This window comes from Toxorhynchites rutilus, chromosome 1 (assembly GCF_029784135.1).
Source record: "Toxorhynchites rutilus septentrionalis strain SRP chromosome 1, ASM2978413v1, whole genome shotgun sequence".
Lineage (NCBI taxonomy): Eukaryota > Metazoa > Arthropoda > Insecta > Diptera > Culicidae > Toxorhynchites > Toxorhynchites rutilus.
In genome coordinates, this window is record NC_073744.1 from 80,876,085 (window position 1) to 80,898,463 (window position 22,379).

The 22,379-nt window shown below is 39.7% G+C and overlaps 2 protein-coding genes and 1 long non-coding RNA gene across 10 annotated transcripts in view; 1 reads left to right on the forward strand and 2 right to left on the reverse strand.

The window, feature by feature from the left end:
• The window catches only part of LOC129761969 (juvenile hormone esterase), a 48,843-nt gene extending 42,001 nt beyond the window's left edge, over positions 1-6,842 (forward strand). For all 8 annotated transcript variants that reach the window (XM_055759843.1, XM_055759842.1, XM_055759838.1 and 5 more), the window contains exon 8: positions 6,313-6,842. In XM_055759843.1, coding sequence (XP_055615818.1) covers positions 6,313-6,514 — 202 coding nt within the window. In that variant the 3' untranslated portion in view covers positions 6,515-6,842. The remainder of the gene's footprint in view (positions 1-6,312) is intronic.
• Positions 6,843-14,291: 7,449 nt separating this feature from the next.
• Positions 14,292-20,205, reverse strand: LOC129761106 (uncharacterized). Its single transcript, XM_055758808.1, has 2 exons — positions 14,509-20,205; positions 14,292-14,429 (listed from the first exon to the last, which is right to left on the reverse strand). The coding sequence occupies exons 1-2, from the start codon at positions 20,203-20,205 to the stop codon at positions 14,292-14,294; spliced, it is 5,835 nt and encodes a 1,944-aa protein (XP_055614783.1).
• A 1-nt stretch (position 20,206) lies between these two features.
• On the reverse strand, positions 20,207-20,736 carry LOC129773393 (uncharacterized). The gene is made up of 3 exons (XR_008742683.1): positions 20,506-20,736; positions 20,384-20,450; positions 20,207-20,329 (listed from the first exon to the last, which is right to left on the reverse strand). It is a non-coding gene; the product is annotated as an uncharacterized LOC129773393 (long non-coding RNA).
• Positions 20,737-22,379: the final 1,643 nt, after the last annotated feature.

The following is a 22,379-nucleotide window of genomic DNA, read 5'->3' on the forward strand; positions in this document are numbered from 1 at the left end:
AAAGTATAAGACCCGTATTTTTTATTTTTTCATAAGGGGAACCATTTCCATTTTATGATGGCCCAAAAAATCACTTTCTTCTCATTTTTTCCAAAAATCCCTTTTTTTTTAATTCTTCTGAACTACTGTTCCGAATCCGATTCATTTTTTGAAAAATATATTACGCTTACGAAAAAAGATGTATTTTGTTTCGTGATTATTGATTGTATTCGTTTTTTTATAATTTACATGGTTTCGGGATCAAGGGCGCTATATTTTTTTATATTTTTTCTTGAAAGCTGAAGTTTTTTCTACATAACATATCCAAAAATCTGAGAAATGTTTTGTTTCTTTTTTGCGTTATGGTTTTCCAAAGTTAGCATGTTTTCAGCCTTCGTTCAATTATTCTATGTTCTTAGATCAATCGGTATAGTAGTCCCAAAAGAATAAATTTTTGAAGAAAGTCATTTTTGGAAAAAGAGAAAAATTGATTTTTTGGTCCATCATCTTTAAAAAATCATGACTCGAAAACGAAAAAAAATGTCTCTTGTTTTTGGATATGTTATGTAAAAAATCCTCAGCTATCAAGAAAAAATGTGCCCTTGGTCCCAAGACCATGGAAACCAAAAAAAACAAATACAATCAATACAGGACTCGATTATCCGGAATATTTTAGTTTTGATTTTTCTTTATCAGAAATTTTGAATGATTTGTTAATATACTTTATGAATAGAGATTATCCGCTGAAGCGAGTTGTATAGTAATTCTATAGAGCTTTCCAAAATTTGTCAGTATGGTATGCTCATAATATTTTTTGCTTTCACATTGTCTGTCCTCTGGTATACACGACCATGCAGATGGATAGTTCAATGATTCCTGTATTGATGAAACATGCTGAAATACCTGTTTTCGCGTTGGCAGTTTATTTTTGGCTCAGAGGTTTTCAAATAGTGCTCCGCGGGAAATTTGAACTCCGTCAGTTTATAGCAAATGCTCCCACTTGAAAACCCACTTTGAAAAAAAAAATCTTTAATTTTATTTCACTTGGCATACAGTAATTTACCTTCTTCGCTCCGGATCTGGTGTCGCGTTACTGCGAAGCGCAACCGAAATACAGTTGTACCCAGTTAGATAACATCAAGCAAATAAGGTATGTCTTATTGATCAAAAAATGCAGATGCTCCGTCAACTATTTATGCCATAAAAAATGCTCTGCCATAAAAAAATGTGAAAACCCCTGTTCTATTGCGTTATCCGCGATTTTCGTTATCCGAGGTGACGTTGCCAGACTATTTCGCGAATAATCGGTGTACTACTGTATTTTTTGTCATCTAAATCTCAAAATTCGATTTTTGATAATATCCCTCGGGTGATTTTACGGTTGAAAAACAGAGACTTTGACGGCTGTACGACACTAGAAAATAGAGTCCGATTGAGCTGAAATTTTGCATAGGGTATTTTTTCGCGAAATCAAAATTTTTCAGGAAGTCCCTTTCGAAAATTCGAAGGTCACTCTTTCCCGTACATTCATTGGCACTCTAATGTGCATAATATGCAACAATGCAAAAATTAAAAAATAATATTTTTCTCTAAAAAATTTTTACGTAATTCTCGCAGCAGGAATCGTCTTTCCAACGGCAATCCGTTTTCCTTAGCCCAAGTCATAACTTTTCCGGTTCAACAAAAGGTTGTTTCATTTGAATTCCAATTTTCGGGCTCTTCATCTTCATCAACCTGATGTAGTTCCAGAACTGATGAAGCATTCAGCCGGTACCTCATCCCAAGCCTAGGCTACCCAAAAGATAACATCCCTAATGTTGATTCGCTTAACCATGTCATCGAACTCTCCTGAGCATCCAAGAAGCTCACGCATAAGCTTTTGCTTGTAGTTCGACTTGACCATTTGAATAATATTTTGGTCCATGAGCTGTAACAAAGCGATAATTTTTGTTTTAGATTTTCAAAACATTACTCCTTCCCTTAGGGGGCGCCAGACGATTTCTGGCTACGACACTGCAATATACAAATAAATCAGTGCAAATCATAGTTATTCTACGTTTACCGAGAGATTTTCTTTCATTTTTTGACGTAGGACTACCTGCTTTCATTTCTAAACCGGGGTCTAAAATCAAAGTTTCGAAAACGAAAGCGTTACGCCGGAGACCGAGATTTTGAGCGTTAATAGCTCCTAAACAACTGAACGAAATGGTATTATAAACACTTCATAAACACATATACTTGTTACTTTTTGATCCAAAAACTTTTTTCAATGGCAGAACAGGCAAAACAAGCTATTAAAATGACCAATCGATATATAAGCGGGCGCCGCTCGGAAACCCACTCAGTTATAATTGAACAGTGATTGAGGTACCATCGCAGGAATGAATTGATGTTTCCCTAACACAGACTTCAAAACCATGGAGCCTGGGAAAATCGGCACTTCAAAATAGATACAAGCAGCGGATCTTTAGTACTCGTTTGCGTTTTTGCAAATCGGAATGTTTCCTTAAGACAGACTTTAAAACCATGGAACCAGGGGAAACTGGCATTGCAAAGTAGATGTAAGCAGCGGATAATTTCGTACTCGTTTGCACTTTTGCAAATCGGAATGTTTCCCTAACACAGACTTCAAAACCATGGAGCCGGGGGAAATTAGCATTGCAAATGAGATGCAAGCTGCGAGTACTTTTGTACTCGCTTGCGTTTTTGCAAACCGGAATGTGTTCTCCCAACACAGATTCCGAAACCAATAAATTGGGAAAATCGGCATTTCACATCTCGGCAGTACTTTTTATACTCCCATGCATTTTTACACTCCGGAATGCGTTTTGCTAACACGGTCTACAAAAGCGGGTACAAATGCAACGCTTTGGCTCGGTTATTCAAGACTGCATGCCCCTTCATGTCACTTCTACGCATACCGTTTGATGATTAGGCAAAATGTTGATAACTATTTGCTGCGATAACCACTACCATAATGCATGAATTGACCTAAATTGGAATTTGTTTGCAATTGAATTCGTAAATTCTTTCTTTCATTCACTAGTTTAATCAACAACTCTGCACAGCGGCGATATCGTACCCAATGAGGAGCATTCGAAGTGCGATTATTGCTAATTGAAAAAACACAAATGATTACTAAACCAACGGCAGTCCTACGTCAACCTTGCGATTATATCATAGGTATAACCCATCCATAGTTTTTTATGATTCGATTATCAGGAAAATTCTATTATCCGGAGTGAAAAAATATCAACATTCCGGATAATCGAGTCCAACCTGTAATAAACAAAGTTCAAACTCGTCTGAATCGGTACAGTAGTCCAAAAGTTATGAGTTTTTAAAAAAAGTCATTTTTGAAAAAAATGAGAAAAAAATTATTTTTCGAACCACTTTAAAATGGAAATGGCCACCCTAACGAAAAAATAAAAAATAAGGGTCTAATATTTTGCGATCATGAACAAATTACCATTATATCGGTTTGGCATGGAATGGCCTAATATAATATATAGTTTTAAGCTTCGACATTAGACATTAGATCACATTAGATAGCTTTCTCGATGTTTTAGTGAGTTTCAGGAGGCGGAAAAACAGGAAAAGAGGAATCATATCTTTCCAATTCTTCAATTCAAACTTCTTGTTCAATTGATGATTACTGACCATTATTTATAACCCTGTTTATATTTGGATTAGATAACGGGTTGATTAATTCATTTTTGTAAATTAAATTCAGTTTGAAAATCAATGTACCATCAATGATTTTCATTACTGCATAAGCTCTGAACTGTTTCGAAAACAATAATAGTACAACAAATATACTCCTGCCGGTGTGCATTATTTTAAAGGAAAAAAAATCAAGACATAACTATTAAAACCTGAGCGGTTCATTTTATGTTTTGGGACCATCTGTATGTCTACGATTACAAGATGAGCACTCGCTTGCTTCTAAAGCGCACATAAAATCTTCTAGCGTTCAACCATCCATCACTGCATCGTTAACAGAAGAAACTGTTAATTAGCTATCATCTGTGTTCCGAGCAGTTTGCATGGGCAACCTGGTTCATAATTGTCATAAGATTGATGTGATTGTAAATTACATCTGTTTTTATCAAAATTTCAACATGATAGTTTCTTTTCACATCTGTCTATAATAATCATATAATGTAGCGTTTTGTCTCAAATTCCGAACACTCAAGCTTTGTTGGCCATTAAACAATGTCTCATTACTCAAAATGGCACTTTTTCGTGAAATTAATGTGATTTTTGGATACAATAGAGCATTTTCTTCAATTTTTCCAAATTGATTTAAAAAAAATTCATGTTGAAAAACTAAAAATATGTTTGATTACATTCTTCTCAAATTCCGGTTTGCGGAATTTCGGAACAGCAAAAATGCTTTCAAAAATCTTTTAAAAAAAAATAATCATAACTTTTGAGCTACTAGACCGATTCAGATGATCGATATATCAAATTAGAGCCAATTAGATATTCTTCTTGGGAAAAATGCTATACTCCCAACAATTTGAATTTTGTGCTTCGAAACTAAATTCAAATTCCGAATTTGCTAACGCAAATTTTTTATCACTGACTTTGACAGTCACTTTTTTGCAAATGTTTAGTATTAGAAGTTATAGGCAGTATCGATATCTGTAAATGATGTTAAAATAAAGCCTATACCACAAAGAAATTCAGGGTTCTCATTATTCCACTATGTAGAACATTAAAGTTCAGTAAATTTACATTTAAAAATGAAGTATACGGAATTTGAAACTGTTCGGAATATGAGATAAAACGGTATGTCCATTCACAACGTGTAGAGGTAATGATGTAATAAACACTAATTCGAGATAGCCAACTAGTTCAGATGGGAACGAACGTAATTTAATCATGTCCATTTAACTATGTACTCAAGTGGACATTGTTCCACAGACACAAAAGGAACCTTCTGTGTCTATGCATTTTAGAAGCCTACAGCCTTGCCTAATTCATTGGAAAAAGAAATGTCGTATATTATCAATATATGGCAACACTTAAACATATCTTGTGTTGTTCTTATCGCATCGGGTCATACTATACGGCTATTTAAAGACGACAATCTGTGCTATAAGTGTCGTTTTGACAGTGTTGTGATTGTCCTTTTCAGTCTCAAGTTATAGTGCGTCAAAGATGGAGTCCACCAAGCAAGAAATTCGCCATATTTTACGTTTTTACTACCTGCGAGGTAAAACTGCTACGAAGGCGGCCGAAAAATTCGTGTAGTTTATGGACGTAAACTGTAACTGTAACGATTCGCACAGCACAGCGTAGGTTCCGTTCTGGTGTAGTGGCTGTCGAATGTACACCCCGTACTGGTAGGCCAATCGTCGTGGAAACCGATAAAATCGTTGGAATCATCCAAGTAGACCGGCATGTGAGCACTCGCTCGATTGACCAGGAACTGGGTGTAGACCATAAAACCGTTTGGAACCATTTGCAGATAATTGGATTCCAAAAAAAGCTGGATGTATGGGTGCCACACGAGTTGACGCAAAAAAATCTTTTAGAATCTTTTAGAATCAACGCCTGCGATGCACTGCTGAAACGGAACGAACTCGACCCATTTTCGAAGAAGATGGTGACTGGTGATGAAAAGTGGATCACGTACGACAACCTAAAGCGAAAAAAGTCGTGGTCGAAGCGCGGTGAGCCGGCCCAAACCATCGCCAAGCCCGGATTGACGGCCAGAAAGGTTTTGCTGTGTGTTTGGTGGGATTGGAAGGGAATCATCCACTATGAGCTGCTCAACTATGGCCAGAACCTCAACTCGGTTCTCTGCTGTGAGCAGCTTGACCGTTTGAAGCAGGCAATTGACCAGTAGCGGCCAGAAATGATCAATAGGAATGGTGTTATTTTCCACCAGGACAACGCTCGGCCTCACACATGTTTGATGACCCGCCAGAAGCTACGGGAGCTCGGATGGGATGTCCTATTGCACCCACCGTATAGTCCGGACCTGGCTCCAAGTGATTATCATCTCTTCCGGTCTATGCAAAACGCTCTTGGTGATACTAAGTTGGCCTCAAAAGAGGCTTGTGAAAACTGGCTATCTGAGTTTTTTGCAAATAAGGAGGGGGGGTTTTATAAGGGGGGGGGATAATGAAGTTGCCTTCTAAATGGCAACAAGTTTGCGAACAAAACGGCGCATATTTGACTTAACTTGGATAATTAATAACTTAACTTGGATGTTAAATAAAGCGTAAAATTTCGATCAGAAATACGACATTTCTTTTTCCCCAACCCAATTATTCCGAATTATTCACGATTAATAAATTAATCTTTCTTTTTTTCGAACAGTCATCCGACCCCCCTTGGTGCAGATGATTCGGATATAAGAATGCACTGGCCTTGTGTAATTCCGCGATCGATGACGAAATTGCTGTATCTAGACATCACCTCGAGCCTAGCGTCACGAAGCAATCCGGAGGAAGAACGCCTTCGATTTTGGGATGAACTATACGAGAAGTACAACGGTAAAATATTCCAAGAGCCGACCTAAAATCGAACGTATTGTAACATCAGTTTCCAATAAGCTTTATTATTTAAGAACTGTTTGATATAGAAATGTTTCTATTTAGTAAAGTAAGTTAGGTTGTAGAAATTTCCGAACATTTTAGATTATCTCTATGTTATATGATGACTAGTGTGCATCATAACACTGCATCCAGATTATAGTTCTCTGATTTTAAAACAGAGTAACAGAGTAGACAATTCCCGGTTCAACTAATTCCGTTCGAGGTCCATGTTGTTATTTTTAGGAATACTAGACAAATTTTTAACAGATGAACTGAATGTTGGAATGTTTTCAATTAAAATTTATGATAAAAGTTTATGATTTTTCTTTATCCCCGAAACGTCTACAAAGGTTCCAGCAACTGTCCAATCTTACTCAGAATTATGACACCAAAGACTACTTTCCCCAATCATCGTTATCTCATCGTTAGTTTTCATAAGTTCGCAACCCTGTTAACCTACTGTCATGAAAATTTGAAAATATATATACGTAAATATTACAAACCTGTCCATATTATATGCCCTTGCGGGTAATCATCGAAAAAAAAATTTTTTGGTCTGTTTTTATTTTAGTGAAAACATTGAAAAACATTCGGCTGATTGATACGAAAAACAGTATAGTGAATTGCAAGAAACTGCATTTAAGTTAGGAGAAACATGAGTTTCGAAAGATATAATTGAAGTTCTTCTGAATATATCCGTATTTCCCCACCTCCCCTACTTATGAAAACCTAAAACTTGTTGGCGTGTGTAAGTTATTGTTACTTAACCCTTTCACGACCACGGGGACGCCGATGTCCCAAGCAAAAATCATGGATTAATTAAATATTCACGTAACCATTGTAAATTATTTTTTTTATTTTAATATTTCGGAATGTACCTTTTTATTATTTTTACTGGCAATACATAATAGCAACCATAGGGACATATTTGTGCCATAAATTAAAAAAAAAAAGGTAAAAGTTTTTTGAATTTTTAGTATAAATTATGTTTTTAGGGTGCCTATTGATTCATAACATATAGCTAAATTGATTTAATAAGGTACCGTAACCTTATGGTCCTGAAAGGGTTAAACAAAACCCCAACAGAATTCAAACGACACTAAAGTGTTGTCGCCGGCCACTGAAATACTATGCGCACGTAACCACAGTGGTGTCGCCGGCATTCAGCCGCTAGTTTGTGTACGTAACCACTGTGGTGTCGCCGGATGTCAAAGTGTTAACATGGCCTGTTGGTAACAGGTATGTAACAGGTATGTCTGTAGCGCTGTCCCACATTAATGTTTATTAATGTTGTCCCCTTCCTGTTGACCGATTAATCTGAAATTTGGAACACAGCTTTATCTCTGCAGTCATTATAAAACTACGCATTCCATGATCTTTAAAATAAAAGATGGCGCCCGCTACAAAATAACAGATTACATGTTCTCTCAAAACTCCATCAATATAAGTATCAAATGAGAGGGATTGACTAGTAGAACACAGAACACAGTAGAACACAGTCTATATAGTTATTCATGATAAATACAAATCCAAAATGGCCGCCATCACAAAATGGCGATATATATACAGCCATTCCATGTCAAACCGACATAGTGATTCTCAGAATTTAGGGTCCGAAAAATCGACTTTTTCCTGTTTTTTTTTTTCCAAAAATGACTTTTTTCAAAAATTCATAACATTTGAACAACTGAATTATTGATTGTATTTGTTTTTTATAGTTCATATGGTCTCAGGACCAAAGGCGCTATGTTTTTATATTTTTCTAGAAGCTAAGGATTTTTTACATAACATCCAAAAATCAAAAATGTGTTTTTTTTCTTTTTTAAGTTATGATTTTTCAAAGTTAACCGATGGTCTAAAAATCCTTTTTCCCCTTTTTCAAAAATGACTTTTTTTAAAGTTTTTAACTTTTGAACTACAGGATCGATTCGGATAATCGGTATATTAAATTGAAGTCAATGAGCTTGGCTTCTTTGAAAAAATGATCCGCGGGCTAAGATAGTGGATCCTAGTTACACAGATCTAGTCTAGTCGCATAGGAATAATGAACGAAGACAGAAAATATGTTAACTTTGAAAAATCATAACTCAAAAATGAAAAATAACACATCTGATTTATGTAAAAAATCCTCAGCTTGTCATTTTTGGAAGAAAGGCGAAAAAATGATTTTCTGAGCCACCCTGAAATAGAAATGGTAACCCTAATGAAAAAATATAAAAATGAGGATCTATTGTTTTGCGATAAAGAACAAAATCAACACTTTTGACGAAAATCTGAGAACCACTATATCGGTTTGGCACGGAATGGCTGTATACAGATATAAACCTAAGTCTTGGCCGTACAAGCACCGCAGATGCACCTCACTCTGGAAGGCCAAAAGAGGCTACGAATTCAGAAATCGTAATACAAGTGCATCGACTCGTTTTGAACGATCATAAAGTGAAGTTACGCGAATTAACTGAGACCGTTGGCATTTCGAAAGAACGAGTGAGATACATTTTGGACATGAAAAAGCTATTCGCGCGTTGAGTACCGCGTTTGCTGACCGCCGACCAAAAGCAGCGGCGCGTTGATGATTCAACAGCCAGTCTGCAGAGTGGCTGACAAGCATATTTCGGAGACTTAGACGTATCGTACTACAGAAAGGGAATCGAAAAGTTGGAAAATCGCTATACCAAGTGTCTTGCCCTCGAATGAAACTATGTTGAGGAATAAACACAGCTTTCCCCAAAAACGATTGTATGCATTAAAAATCCCGGGAACAATCCCATGTAGTACAGCATGGATAAAAGCAGTATTCACTCCTACTTTGCTACTTCGTCCGGAATATTGTTTGCAGAGAATTGTAATAACTTTTTAGTCAGGTGATGTATATTGAGTATCCTATGGCCATGAGTGCTCTCTTGGGAAGTTCGTGTAGCTGGTGTAGTAAATTGATCTCATCGGATGATAAGTTCTGCTTATTCATAGGAAAGGAAGTGGAGAACGCACAAGTGAATTCAGAGAAGTGAAACTGGAAAAATAATACCATAATTACTTCTAAGGAAGACATATATGAGTAACATAATATTAAGATCGTGACTACTTAGGCTACCTTACATGTGTGAGTATACCCTTTCGAACCTCCAAATCAGCAGCCTGTTAAATTCTTTAATTGCATTTTGTACATTGTCAACATTCTCGATATCATGATATTTTGGAGCACAAATACATAAATTGTCAGTAGCAAGACCACATGATAAAACGTGAATTGAACACGAATTGATTGAACAACAACCTGAACATCAATCTAATAAAATCTCTGTCAATCTTTTGGGCTAGGCTCTCGTCAAATCATTGGGGAAAATAGAGTAAACCAATCCAAGATCATCTCCAAGACCATCTCCAAGATCATCTCTTCATTGAATCTACCAACTGATAAATGCCTTCTTTTTTTTCTTGGGTGGCACTAACGTTCCCAGTGGAACTTTTGTCTTTTTAACGTAGATATTACTTAAGTCATTTTTTAATTAGTAGTACTTAGTTGAGATTTCTATGCCAGAGAACACGTCTTCAATGTATTCTGGAGTGACAAGCGCTAGGATACGCGTGATCATAGTGCAATTCGGAAGAAATTTATTTGGCGAAAAATCCCCCGGCCAGAACGGGAATCGAACCGAGCCCCCGAAATGATAATGTGGGACGCTAACCACTCGACCAAGGAAGCACTAAAAAAATGCCTTTTTATAGTCAAATGGAGGATAATTCATAACACGCATCGACTCACATTGTGAATGCTGGATAAATTTCCAATCTACAACATAACATATCTTGATCAAAAAGTTTTCGGAATTTATTCAGAAAATGAAAAATACAAGATTCTTTTTTCAAAAATCAATTGCCTACTTCAGTACTTGTGAGTAATTTATATTAACATATTTACAAACAGATTTGAAAAAAGTCTGCAATCACATTTGACTTTGTTGTGTTGGTTTGAAAAGCTAGTTCGTACTACTTTAACTGGAACAGTTATTCAAAATGGCATCACTGATTTCGCCGAAGGGGTTGGGAGGCCAGACTGAGCTGGCTTTCTCAGAGCACCGATGATCATGCTGGTTTCTACAAAGTATGAGGTAAAGACATAAAGTATCTTGGAGGATTGAAGGATTTCTTGAAGCATGCTGCGACTGAGACGCAGAAAAGCGACTGCTGTGATCACAAATGTTCTCGGAGCTTACCAACAACAAGAGGCCCATTAGTCATTTGCGAAGCAATTCGTTCAGTTTGATGGCCGACGAATCGACGAGTCTGTCGAAGAAATAGTCACTACCCTTAAGGTAGCCGTACACTCTTAGTAGCCAGAACTGCCTATTGGAAGGATGACATTCCGTTCATGAATGATTGTTTTTATGACCTTATATAGGTTACTGAAATGGATTTTAGAACGTTGTTAGACGAGGTGGTTTCATTGTTCAAGGGGGACAAAATTGCATACCAAATTTATTTGATTGGTTATTGAGCTGATGGAGCAAGGACCATTACTTCACTAGACAACTCACTTGGCGCTTTGCTTCAAAGAGATTGTACATCGCTTCTCATTATGAAGTGTATTTTCTATAGTTCTGCCTTATGCTCTTCGTATGCGTGTAAGCAAACCAATAGCTGTCTTAGCTGCAAGCCCTTGTGGCTAGTAAGTGTGATGAGATTAAGGAAATTCATGAATTAAAAATTGCACCCTTGAAATTGCTGCATCCATGCGCGACTAGATAGCTTTCACTGGAAGCAGTGGTGCAAAGAGTGCTTAACAGATATGAACCACTCCGAATTTACTTTTGTGAAACATATTAATCATGTTGAGAACGCCAAAGTGGTAGACTAATATTTATTTGACATTTTTGTCATACATACTCAAAGTGATTAACAACATGAACAAGCTATTCCAAAGTGAGAGTCCTACCTATTCTTCATTCGAGCATTTCGCGACTTTTCCAAATGGTATTGGATGCTTTTTTCACAAATGAGTTCATGCAAACGCTAAAAGATCTGAATAATGTTGCGTTTGATCAAAAAAATTACGAGAGCTTGGAAAATGTACAGGTTGGGAAAGCGGCTGAACTGCTCATTGCGTAAACGATAGAAAAATATATGTTATTCGGCTCGACGAATTTAAGGCTAATGTGATGCATCAACTTCAACTCCAATGACTCGGTTATAATAAATCTGACCATGCTGGACCTATCCAATGTCATCAGAAGAAAACATCAAATCATTCTACCGATTACTGAAAACTTTCCTAATCTGGTTCCCAGAGGAATCATTCAGCCAATTGATGAGGAATTCAGAGAGCCGCGCAGTGTTAATTTTTTAGACTATTCTCCGGATGAACGAACGAATATAGTCATGTTCTGCGGCTACAACTACCCGTGGTGGTGAAACGACTTTCCTGCAATTAACATATTAGGGACCGCTCATGAGTTTTCTCGTGTTTCGCTTTCCGTCTGTTCCGGATGGATTATGAAATAAACCTTGTTTTCTACACTTGATGGTTAAATCCTGGATCTGCCAAGAATCTAACAAGGCCTACCGATGGCTCGCCTTCGTCTCATCCACACCGAAGGAAACAATCTCATTCGTGGGATCCGAACGAATGATGCGTACAAGTTTGCCTCAGAGTGTGCGATCCCAGGCATATATCTTACAGATTCCTTTGCGGTTCTCAATGTGTTAAGAAAATTGATCCCAAAAATTTACTGAACATCGAAGAAAGTGGTTTGGTGCACATGTCTACAACCATCAAGTTTAAGTATAATGCGTCAATGTATGATAAGAAGAAATAATTGTTGAACCATGTTTTATACATCAGACGTGAAAATGTTGATTGATTGATTTGTTGAATTATAGAGACTTTAAAACATTTCAGTTCTAGTCCTGAAAAGGGTCCTTGTGGACAAACTGAATCTCTCCAAACTCCATCTTCATCTGCCTTGAGAAAGACACTTCATTGTCATTGCTCGTCAGCAAACCGTATCCGCTTCCACAAATATCAAACGTCGTTCTCGTGAGAATGTTCAATGAAATTCGCAATTAAAAATATCAAAAAATGTCGACCAAAATCAGACGAATCCAGACTTTTGATTTTCCAACATCCAGTTTTCGTTTCAATATACCTGACAACCCAGGCATAACCCTTTATAAGGGCGTGGAAACTAGGCAAGGATTCGACTCAAGCTTCAGAGAACATACTCTATATATGAGGAAGAACACATTATCTTTGCTAAACAATAAACTAAAATTGGTGGCAATATAGTTGTTAACCCCAATAACACTGCTTGCTGCTGCCCTGTAAGCTCATTTTATTGTACCTTTGGTTATACAAAAATTGAAACAATATCTCTAGTGCAGTGACAAAACAAACTATATAGACTTACAAAGAAAAAACATAAAATTTGAATTTTTCATCAAATACACATTTTTTTAAGAAACCGCATGACCTTACACAGTAGATTCTAAATAGAACGCTCACAGTGAAAAACTTATCATCTTGTTGCATGTTCAGCGAATTTAAATATATTTTTTGCCATCTCTCTGAAATCGCGGTAATAATCACCATGACTCCCAAAATAATATCGTATCGTTTTAGCAGCCCTAAAAAATTTGAATATTGCCAGATACTTTTAGAAGTATTTGGTTAAGCAAAATATTGAAATAATATTCCAACTGCAAAATCAAATTTTCTGAGGGTGTCAATATATGGCCTTATAACGGACTAACCAACCACAAAGTTTTCAAATTAGTAAGAATTTTGCATGAATAAGACAAAAACTGGAAATAAATTTTTGTTTAAAAAATTTGGTTATAGGGGCTGAGTTATACCTTAATTCTGGAAAAGTGGTTAGTTGCCCAAAATAGTTTGAGAACACCTGTTTTACACAATAGCCATTTAGGCGTAAGAGTATTCCTATTCTATCGATACACATGTCACCTGTTTTCGGCGTGTGTTGCGGTAGTTAGGTTAGGCGCGATCCTTTGTTCGATTTCGTCGAGCAAATTACGAAATTCCGTTTAGTTGTAATGTAGCTTTTGCTATAATTTTATTAAATTAGTTTTGATTCATATAAATTCTTGAGCTATACTCACAAAAATCGGTTGCATGGATGGAACAGCGCCCTATCCTAACCTTAATATAGGCATTCACACGCGGAATCTGTATGTATATTTTTACGTTAGGTTAAGTTTCATCGTATCAATGTGCTACTTACAACTTTTATGCCTATATAACTTTAGTATAGACTTAAGTTTTACTAGCTGTAAGTCTCAATAGTTTTACTTTAGAAATATAAGTTTTAATATAGTTCACTCTTTTAATTCACTACATGTGCTTGTGGCTTTTAGAATGCGAATGAAACTTGTATGATGTGCTGTTCCGTTATTTCGTACCGTTTGGACTGTCACTTTGACAACTTCCATGACAGCCCGCCTCAATCGTTACAGAATCGTTACCAGCAGAGCTGCCAGTACCAACACTCTCTCCCCCGTAACACTGGCCACCAGGTCCAGTTTTACCAACCACATCAACCTCCAGTACAGCCAACCTAGCCACCGACCTACGCACGAGCCCCCTCGCAGTTTGTATGATAGCTTGCCGAGCTCTTCCGTCTACCCCTTTAATAACTTGAACGACCCGACCTTTCGTCCACTCATTACGATTTCCTTCGCCTACAACCAACACCAACTGTCCTTCAGCTATTTCCTTTGCTTCGCCGCACCGCTTCGGCCGCTTAGTCAGCGTCGGAAGGTACTCTTTAATCCACCTTCTCCAGAATATGTCGAGCTGGTGTTGTATTTGGTTCCATGATGAACGTATAGCTTCCGCCGAATTTGTAGCTTCGATGGGCGGCTGCCGTGCACCGCTTGAGTTGCCTAGAAGAAAATGGTTCGGCGTGAGCGCCTCATTCTCTTCTGATGTAAGTGGTAGATATGTTAGAGGACGGCTGTTCACAATAGCTTCTGCCTCAACCATGAAAGTCTCCAACGCCTCATCATCCAGCTTCCGATTATTGTTGTACGCCGTTTCCACGGCCGTTTTGATCGAACGAACCATCCTCTCCCAAGCACCACCCATGTGGGGAGTGCTAGGAGGATTGAATATCCACTTGGTAGCGGTACCTGTGAACGTTACAGCCATTTTCTCAACTTGTTCCTTAAGTAGTCTATCAGCGCCTTGAAAATTTGTCCCGTTATCCGAATAAATCTCGGCTGGTGATCCTCGGCGACAGATGAACCGACGAATACATTTCATGCAGGAATCCGTTGATAAGCTATGAGCCACTTCAACATGAACTGCACGTATTGTCAAACACGTGAACAGAGCTATCCAGCGTTTTGCATTGCTCCTTCCAATCTTCACCGTCAGGGGTCCAAAAAAATCCAAACCAATATACGTAAACGGTCGTACAAACGACGCAATCCTTGCGAGAGGCAACGGTGCCATACGTGGAATATTCGGTTGGCTCTTGTGAACTCGACACCACTGGCATGCTTTCGCTACTTTTCTGACTGCCGACCGGAGTGCTGATACATGATAATGCTGCCGAACCTCGTTCACTACTGTTTCTGAGTTACCGTGATGATATCTACGATGATAGTTATCTAAAACCAAATATGTCAGCGGATGATTGCTCGGTAGAATTATGGGGTATTTGGTATCCTTCTCTACATTTGGTGCCGCTCCGATTCTGCCATCCACTCGAAGAATACCTTGCTCATCTAAAGTGGGGCAAAGTTGATACAGAGAACTGTTTTTTCCTACGCCTGTTTTTTCGTAGATCGGCTTTGTCCTATTGCGTATCAGCACCATCATCTCATCCGGATATCTTTGCCACTGTGCCTCACGGATTAAAAGGTTTTCCGCTTTTTGGAGCTCTTCGGATGTCAATGGACCTGCTAAACGTTCTTTTCCAACAATATTTTGTTTCAAATTTCCTATGAATCGGTATACATAGGCTACAGCACGAATGGCTCTGGTTAGTTTAGAGAAACGTTCCATTTCGACCAAGCGTTCGGGAATCGGATTTGCTTTATGAGCATAACAGGGACGTAACTCTTCGTCAGTTTGTTTGCTGGACAGGTTTTCTTTCGGCCATTCTGTTTCTGCCAGCCGTAGAAACGAGGGGCCCTTGAACCAAACACTGTTTGCAGACAGATCTGGTCCATTTCCCCACTTTGTCGCAAGGTCCGCCGGATTTTGCTTAGAGGGAACCCAACGCCAGTTCGTTACATCGGAGATGGTCAGCAATTCTCCGATTCTGCAGGCGACAAATTGTTTGTAGCGACGATGGTCAGACCGTAGCCAGGCTAATACGGTAGCTGAGTCACTCCACAGGACTTTCCTGGTGATGGATAGTGTGTGGTTTTCGTTGATGAACTGTGCTAATCGACCCCCAAGAACTGCGGCCAAAAGCTCTAACCGTGGTACTGATTGGGTCTTCAAGGGGGTAACCTTTGTCTTCGCCGCAACCAGTATGCATTCCGGTAATCCGTCAGGGTTCAGAGTTCGGAAATACGCCGCCGCACAATACGCAGATTCACTGGCGTCCACGAATATGTGGAGTTGTAGATCCCTGTAGCGCTGATGAGTTGCGCCTGGGAAGTAGCAGCGAGGTATTTTCAGGTCACGAACGTCGACTAACAGGTTGATCCATTTTTTCCACCTTTGGTGTAGCTCATTCTTCACTTTTTCATCCCAATGTGTTCCAGATCTCCACACCTCTTGCAGTAAGATCTTCCCGTGTACTACAAACAGACTTAGCAGACCTAGCGGATCGAAAAGCGACATCAAACATCTTAGCAGCTGTCTTTTCGTAGGACTTTCATTGCTGTTGAGCAAGTCAACAATTTCCTGCTTCATCTCGGTTGCGAAACTGAAGGTATCTTCTTGTGTTGACCACAGGAGACCAAGAACTCGTTCGGGGTCATTGTGTTTATCCGCCGCAAACGATTTATCTTCCCCGAGGTTTGTTTCACCCAAACCTTCCAAAACCGCGTTGTTATTGGACAGCCAGTTCCTCAGCTCGAAGCCACCTTGCTCATGGACGAGGCGCATTTCCCGTGATAGCTTAATAGCGTCTTCCACGGACTCGTAGCTCTCCAGAGAGTCGTCCACGTAGTGGTTCTTCACTATACCTTCAACAGCTCGCGGATACAGTTCTTTGAATTCTGCGGCGTTCTTGTTTTTGATGAATTGCGCTGATGCCGGTGAGCACGTGGAGCCAAAGGTCGCTACATCCATGAGGAACACATCGGGAGTCTCGGAGGGATTATTGCGCCAAAGAAATCTTTGAGAGTTGCGATCTTCCTTCCGTATGAGAATTTGATGGAACATTTCTCTTATGTCAGCCGAAACGGCTACGTTGAACTGGCGGAAGCGTACGAGTACACCGGGAAGTGATATCAGCTGATCTGGGCCCTTTAATAGAACGGAATTGAGAGAAATTCCGTTTACGGCCGCTCTAGCATCCCAAATCATGCGTACCTTTGTGGGCTTCCGAGGGTTCACTACAGCTCCTAGTGGCAAATACCATACCCGTCGCAAGTCTGCGCTGTTCAGTTCTTTTTCGGTTGCTCGATGGGCGTAGCCTTTGGATTGGTAGTCTTCCAATTGTCGTTGTAAAACCTGCTTCAGATCTGGATTACGATGCATTCTTCTCTCCAAGCATTCAAGTCGACGTAGAGCCATATTATAGCTATCCGGCAATTCTATATGGTCGAACTTCCAAAGTAGGCCGGTTTCAAAATGACTGCCTACTCGAACTGTAGTATCCTGCAACAATTGTTGAGCACGTTCATCGGATTTCGACAATAGTGGAGTCCCAGGTAAAACTCCGACTTCATCCATGGTAACGAATTCCTTGACGATGTCATGAAGAGCTTGATCTGACTCACATCCGCAAGCATGGCAATTGACAGATAATTTTTGACCGTTGCTTGCTCTGCCTCCGTAGATACACCAACCAAGTCTCGTTTTTGTGGCGATTGGCTCTTGTCTGGATCCTTCGCGAATTTTCAGTGGAACCATCAAGTTCAAGTTGTTGACTCCAATTAGAAGTTTTGGAACAGCTTTTGAATAGCTTATGACAGGTATTCCTTTAAGATGAGTATACTGCTTCGAGAGATATTCATACGATAGTGACTGCGTGGGTAGCGACAATTCTTTAACCGTTTGAACCTCCTCCAAAGTAAATTTCCTTCCTCCAGTTGAAGAAACGGCCAGTGATATCAACTGCGATTCTTTCTCCACTCTGGTTACGTTGGCAGTCCACAATAGGCATAGAGGCATCGTTACACCATCTACGCCAAGCTCCCTAGCTAAACTATCTTCGATTAGTGTCAAGGATGAACCATCGTCTAAGAACGCGAAGGTGTCCACAGCTCCTTTGGGTCCATGTAATGTGACAGGTATTATCCTGAAAAGTAGTGTCTGTTTCACTAATCGATGTGAATGATTTTCTGCAGTATTTACTAAGGCCTTTACATCTGAACTACTACGCGATGAATGTAGAAGTGGATGATGGCGGAACTCACATCCGTTTATTCCGCAGTTGGACGGTTTTCTACAACTTCTTCTGCCGTGAGCGTTCAAACAGTTTCGACACAGTCCACCGGATTGCACATACTTCCAACGGTCCGCGACAGAAAGGGATGTGAAGGTTGAACAGTTCTGGATCCGATGACCGGTATCTTTACAAGCTGGACATGGCCTTGCCTCCTCTCGGTTGGTAAACGACGGGATACTAGCACTGTCTTCCATATCACCTTGATGCGTGTTCATATTTCCTTTTGTGTGCATAGTATTCTTCACGATTGCACCTGATTTCACACTGCTGTTGGCATATACGGTCACTTTGCTCACAGCTTTCACTACACTCGACATAAAATATCCAAAGGTTTTAAGATTAACTTCAGGGAATCCCTGAAGATACGAACCCCACTCCATTTGAAGATGAGGGGGAAGTTTGGCGACGAGTTCCGCGAGAAGAGAGGGGTTTGACAGATGTGTGCTTTGACCGGCGACTTCTAAATGATCGCATAGAGTTTGAATAGACATTCCAAAGTCAATGATGGTTTGGAATCTTTCCATTTTAGGCGGAGGCGTTGCTCGCACCTTTTCCAGGAGGGCTGATATTAGTAGTTCAGGCCGACCGTAAAGCAACTGAAGCGTCTCCATGATATGGGGGACGGATTCAGGAAGGAGCAAACGGCTTTGAACAGCTTCGTATGCGGCGCCCTTCAGGCTACGTTGAAGGCGGCAAATGTTTTCAGCGCTTAAGAACCCACAAGTTAATGTTGTGTTTATAAAGCTACTCATAAAAACTGGCCAATCAGCTGGATTTCCAGAAAATAGGGGTAAATCCCGCGGCATGACTTGCCTGGCGGCTAACTGCGAGGGGGTAGGGGCAAAGGTGGCTAAATTCATGTTAAACAATGGCGATTGCGAGGGTGACAAAGCAATACTACCGAATTGTTTCATTAGATGTTCAATGTTCACATCGTTGATGTTTGGTGGTATATTCGTTTGCATCGGATTATTATCTGACCTACCTGGTGGCACAGGGAAAGATACTTCTCTTGGTAAAGATGCGAGGTGAGTTTGTGGTACAGTTGTGATAAACGGGTTCACCGCTGGAACCGGTGGTGGAGGAGCCAACTCGGGTCCAAGGGCTGCAGGAGCTGATGCGAATGTGGTTGGGGGCGGCAATGCTGACTCCGGTTCACGGGCTCTCACGAATACTGGCATTATTGCTGGCGAATCGGTTGATACACGTTCAGGATCAGGTGAATTAATCAGTAGCGCAGGAACGTTGGTCGCTTCCAAGGTGGGATGCTGCTCGATGAGTTGCACAGGTCCTGGGGTAGATTGTGCCAGAGGAACTGTTTCTGCTATTCTGTTGAAAACAGCATGTCTTGTTGGTTGTTCATACTGTTTCGGATCTGTTTCCGATTTTCCAAATTCCGGCACGAAGATCATTGAGGGAGGCGCAGAACGTTGCTTAGGCAGCGATGGACGTTCCAAGGGACTCTGATGTATATCGTTAACCGGTAGCTGCTGCTGGTGCGGAATATGACTGCTTACTGCAACGGCGTTCACGTATGTGGGAGGCACTGGCGGCATTGGAGTGGCGTCCTTCGATGTAGGAACCTCTGCTTCCTCCTCCTGCTCTGCACATTTACTCACCCAAGTTGCGATACGAGAAAGCCTACTCTGCTTGCTAGTCCGGCTACGCTTGCTCAGGACACTACCGTGTTCGTCTTCAGGCTCCAGATGAGACTCGAGCAATTTATATTTTTCTTCGACGAACTTGGTTTCGATGGCTTGGAGCTTCTCCAGCTTCTCAAGCTGTAAATTTACTTTTGCTGATTTATTAGACATTCGCGATCTTCGGGACGTAGATGCGATACTCTCTCGGCAGTCCACATGGCATTTAGTGCATGACCATGATCGATCCTTGATCGAACCGGAAACGCCAGCACACGAGAAATGCCACCATAACTGACAACCATCACACTGCACCATACTTTCATCGCCGTTCCGGCGGTCGCACTGTACGCAATCTGTCCGATTCTCGTCGAGCGTTTGTGCGTCTTGCAATGTATAGTCGCAGGGCTTCTCTGGAATCGCTTTCTTTGGAGTTTGATTCATATCGACGAGGTCAACTGCGGTCGATTTTTCAAAAGAATGTTGCGGTAGTTAGGTTAGGCGCGATCCTTTGTTCGATTTCGTCGAGCAAATTACGAAATTCCGTTTAGTTGTAATGTAGCTTTTGCTATAATTTTATTAAATTAGTTTTGATTCATATAAATTCTTGAGCTATACTCACAAAAATCGGTTGCATGGATGGAACAGCGCCCTATCCTAACCTTAATATAGGCATTCACACGCGGAATCTGTATGTATATTTTTACGTTAGGTTAAGTTTCATCGTATCAATGTGCTACTTACAACTTTTATGCCTATATAACTTTAGTATAGACTTAAGTTTTACTAGCTGTAAGTCTCAATAGTTTTACTTTAGAAATATAAGTTTTAATATAGTTCACTCTTTTAATTCACTACATGTGCTTGTGGCTTTTAGAATGCGAATGAAACTTGTATGATGTGCTGTTCCGTTATTTCGTACCGTTTGGACTGTCACTTTGACAACTTCCATGACAGCCCGCCTCAATCGTTACAGAATCGTTACCAGCAGAGCTGCCAGTACCAACAGCGTGAGAATATTCCTATTGTTCGAATTTTTACAGTTTATACCACACACAGCGGGACTGTTGATATGATGCTTCGATTGCTGTGTCCGCTACTGAGCAAACGTTTCCGAGCTCATAACTCAGGGCCCTCAACTGACCATCTTCATCAACAGTCATCATGTGACGGTAATCCCAGTCCCTTAATGCTGCCTTACTATTATAAGTTATTAATAGTAAGGCAGCATTAAGGGACTGGGATTACCGTCACATGATGCTTGTTTGATGAAGATGGTCAGTTGAGGGCCCTGAGTTATGAGCTCGGAAACGTTTGCTCAGTAGCGGACACGCAACCAATTAGGATACGCCATACAAATGAAACACAAGTTTCTGTATAATTCGGGAATTAATAAGGCAAATTGAACGAAATTTTGCATGTGAAAGTTTTAGGGTGTAATAAATGTTTCTATGGTGGTTAGACACTCCCCCCCTATCTTAAGGGGGGTGGGGGGTTTGGTGGATGTTGCTGCCAAACAAATGAAACACAAATTTCTGCATACCTCGAGAATCCCTTAATGAATCGTTCATTCCTAATTTTCAATTTCGTAGAGTGATGTAGTGATTTACATAAAGTATTTATTTATTTAACACTCCTATACTCGCGCATTGGTCTGTCAGACCGAGAAATCAATAATTCGTTCATTTCTCAGAAAATATCAACACTACGACTTTGCGATTCTCTCTAGCTTCGTTATTCGTCATTCGTTATTGTGTAGCGTATCGCATGTGTTGGTACAAAGGGGACGTGAGCCACTTTTTCAACACTTTCGGTCTGACACACCGACGCGAGTATAGGAGTAACTTTTTTGGACAAGTGCCTTTTTTCATATTCTAGAATATTGTTGAATGAAATGTATAAATTAATGTTAGTGGCGTGGAATATTTATTGAATATAATGCATAAGATCATTACCCGATTATTCTTATTTGATTTCAGTCCCTTTTGTAAATGGGTTGAACGGATCCATATATTAACTATTCGTCGATATATTCGTCGTTAGATTCATACGTTCAAAAGCAAAATATAAATGTTTGACATTCGTATAGTTATTTGCTAAATATAATGGTCATACATACCCAGCAAACATTAAATCGCATAACAAGCGTATATATAACATCATATGCCCTAAAATTTGGTTGGCATATAATGCGCCTAACTGGCATATGCATGCAAAAGTGGAGGCAATATACATACATGGCAAATGCTTGCCGAATTTGTTTGGATGAATATGCAACTTTGACCGGCTATAATAGCGATTATGTTGGAATTGAAATGTGATCTAATATGAATATATTCATGAATCGTCAAAGCACCAAATACGACTTTTGCCATACTCATATACGATTTATTACAGACATAGAAAAAAAACAAATGGCGCAAAATATTTTTGTGAAATGTTAATTATAGTCTCACGAATCGCCATTTTTATATATAAGTATTTATTTTTTTAGAAATAATAATTGTTTAATTGACTTGTGTTGGGAGTGGAATATGAATGTTTAAAATGGCACAGATTGTTGATTGGTGAAAACTGCTCCGATGTGGGTTCGAACTCCGGTCGTCTGGATTATCATC

Bases quoted from the DNA above. Each gene is read 5' to 3' on its own strand.
- LOC129761106 (XM_055758808.1), bottom strand. From the start codon at position 20,205: ATGAATCAAACTCCAAAGAAAGCGATTCCAGAGAAGCCCTGCGACTAT. The intron at 14,430-14,508 runs GTGAACAGCCGT...ATTTTCTTCTAG, and splicing joins TGGTTGAGGCAGAAGCTATT to GCAACTCAAGCGGTGCACGG.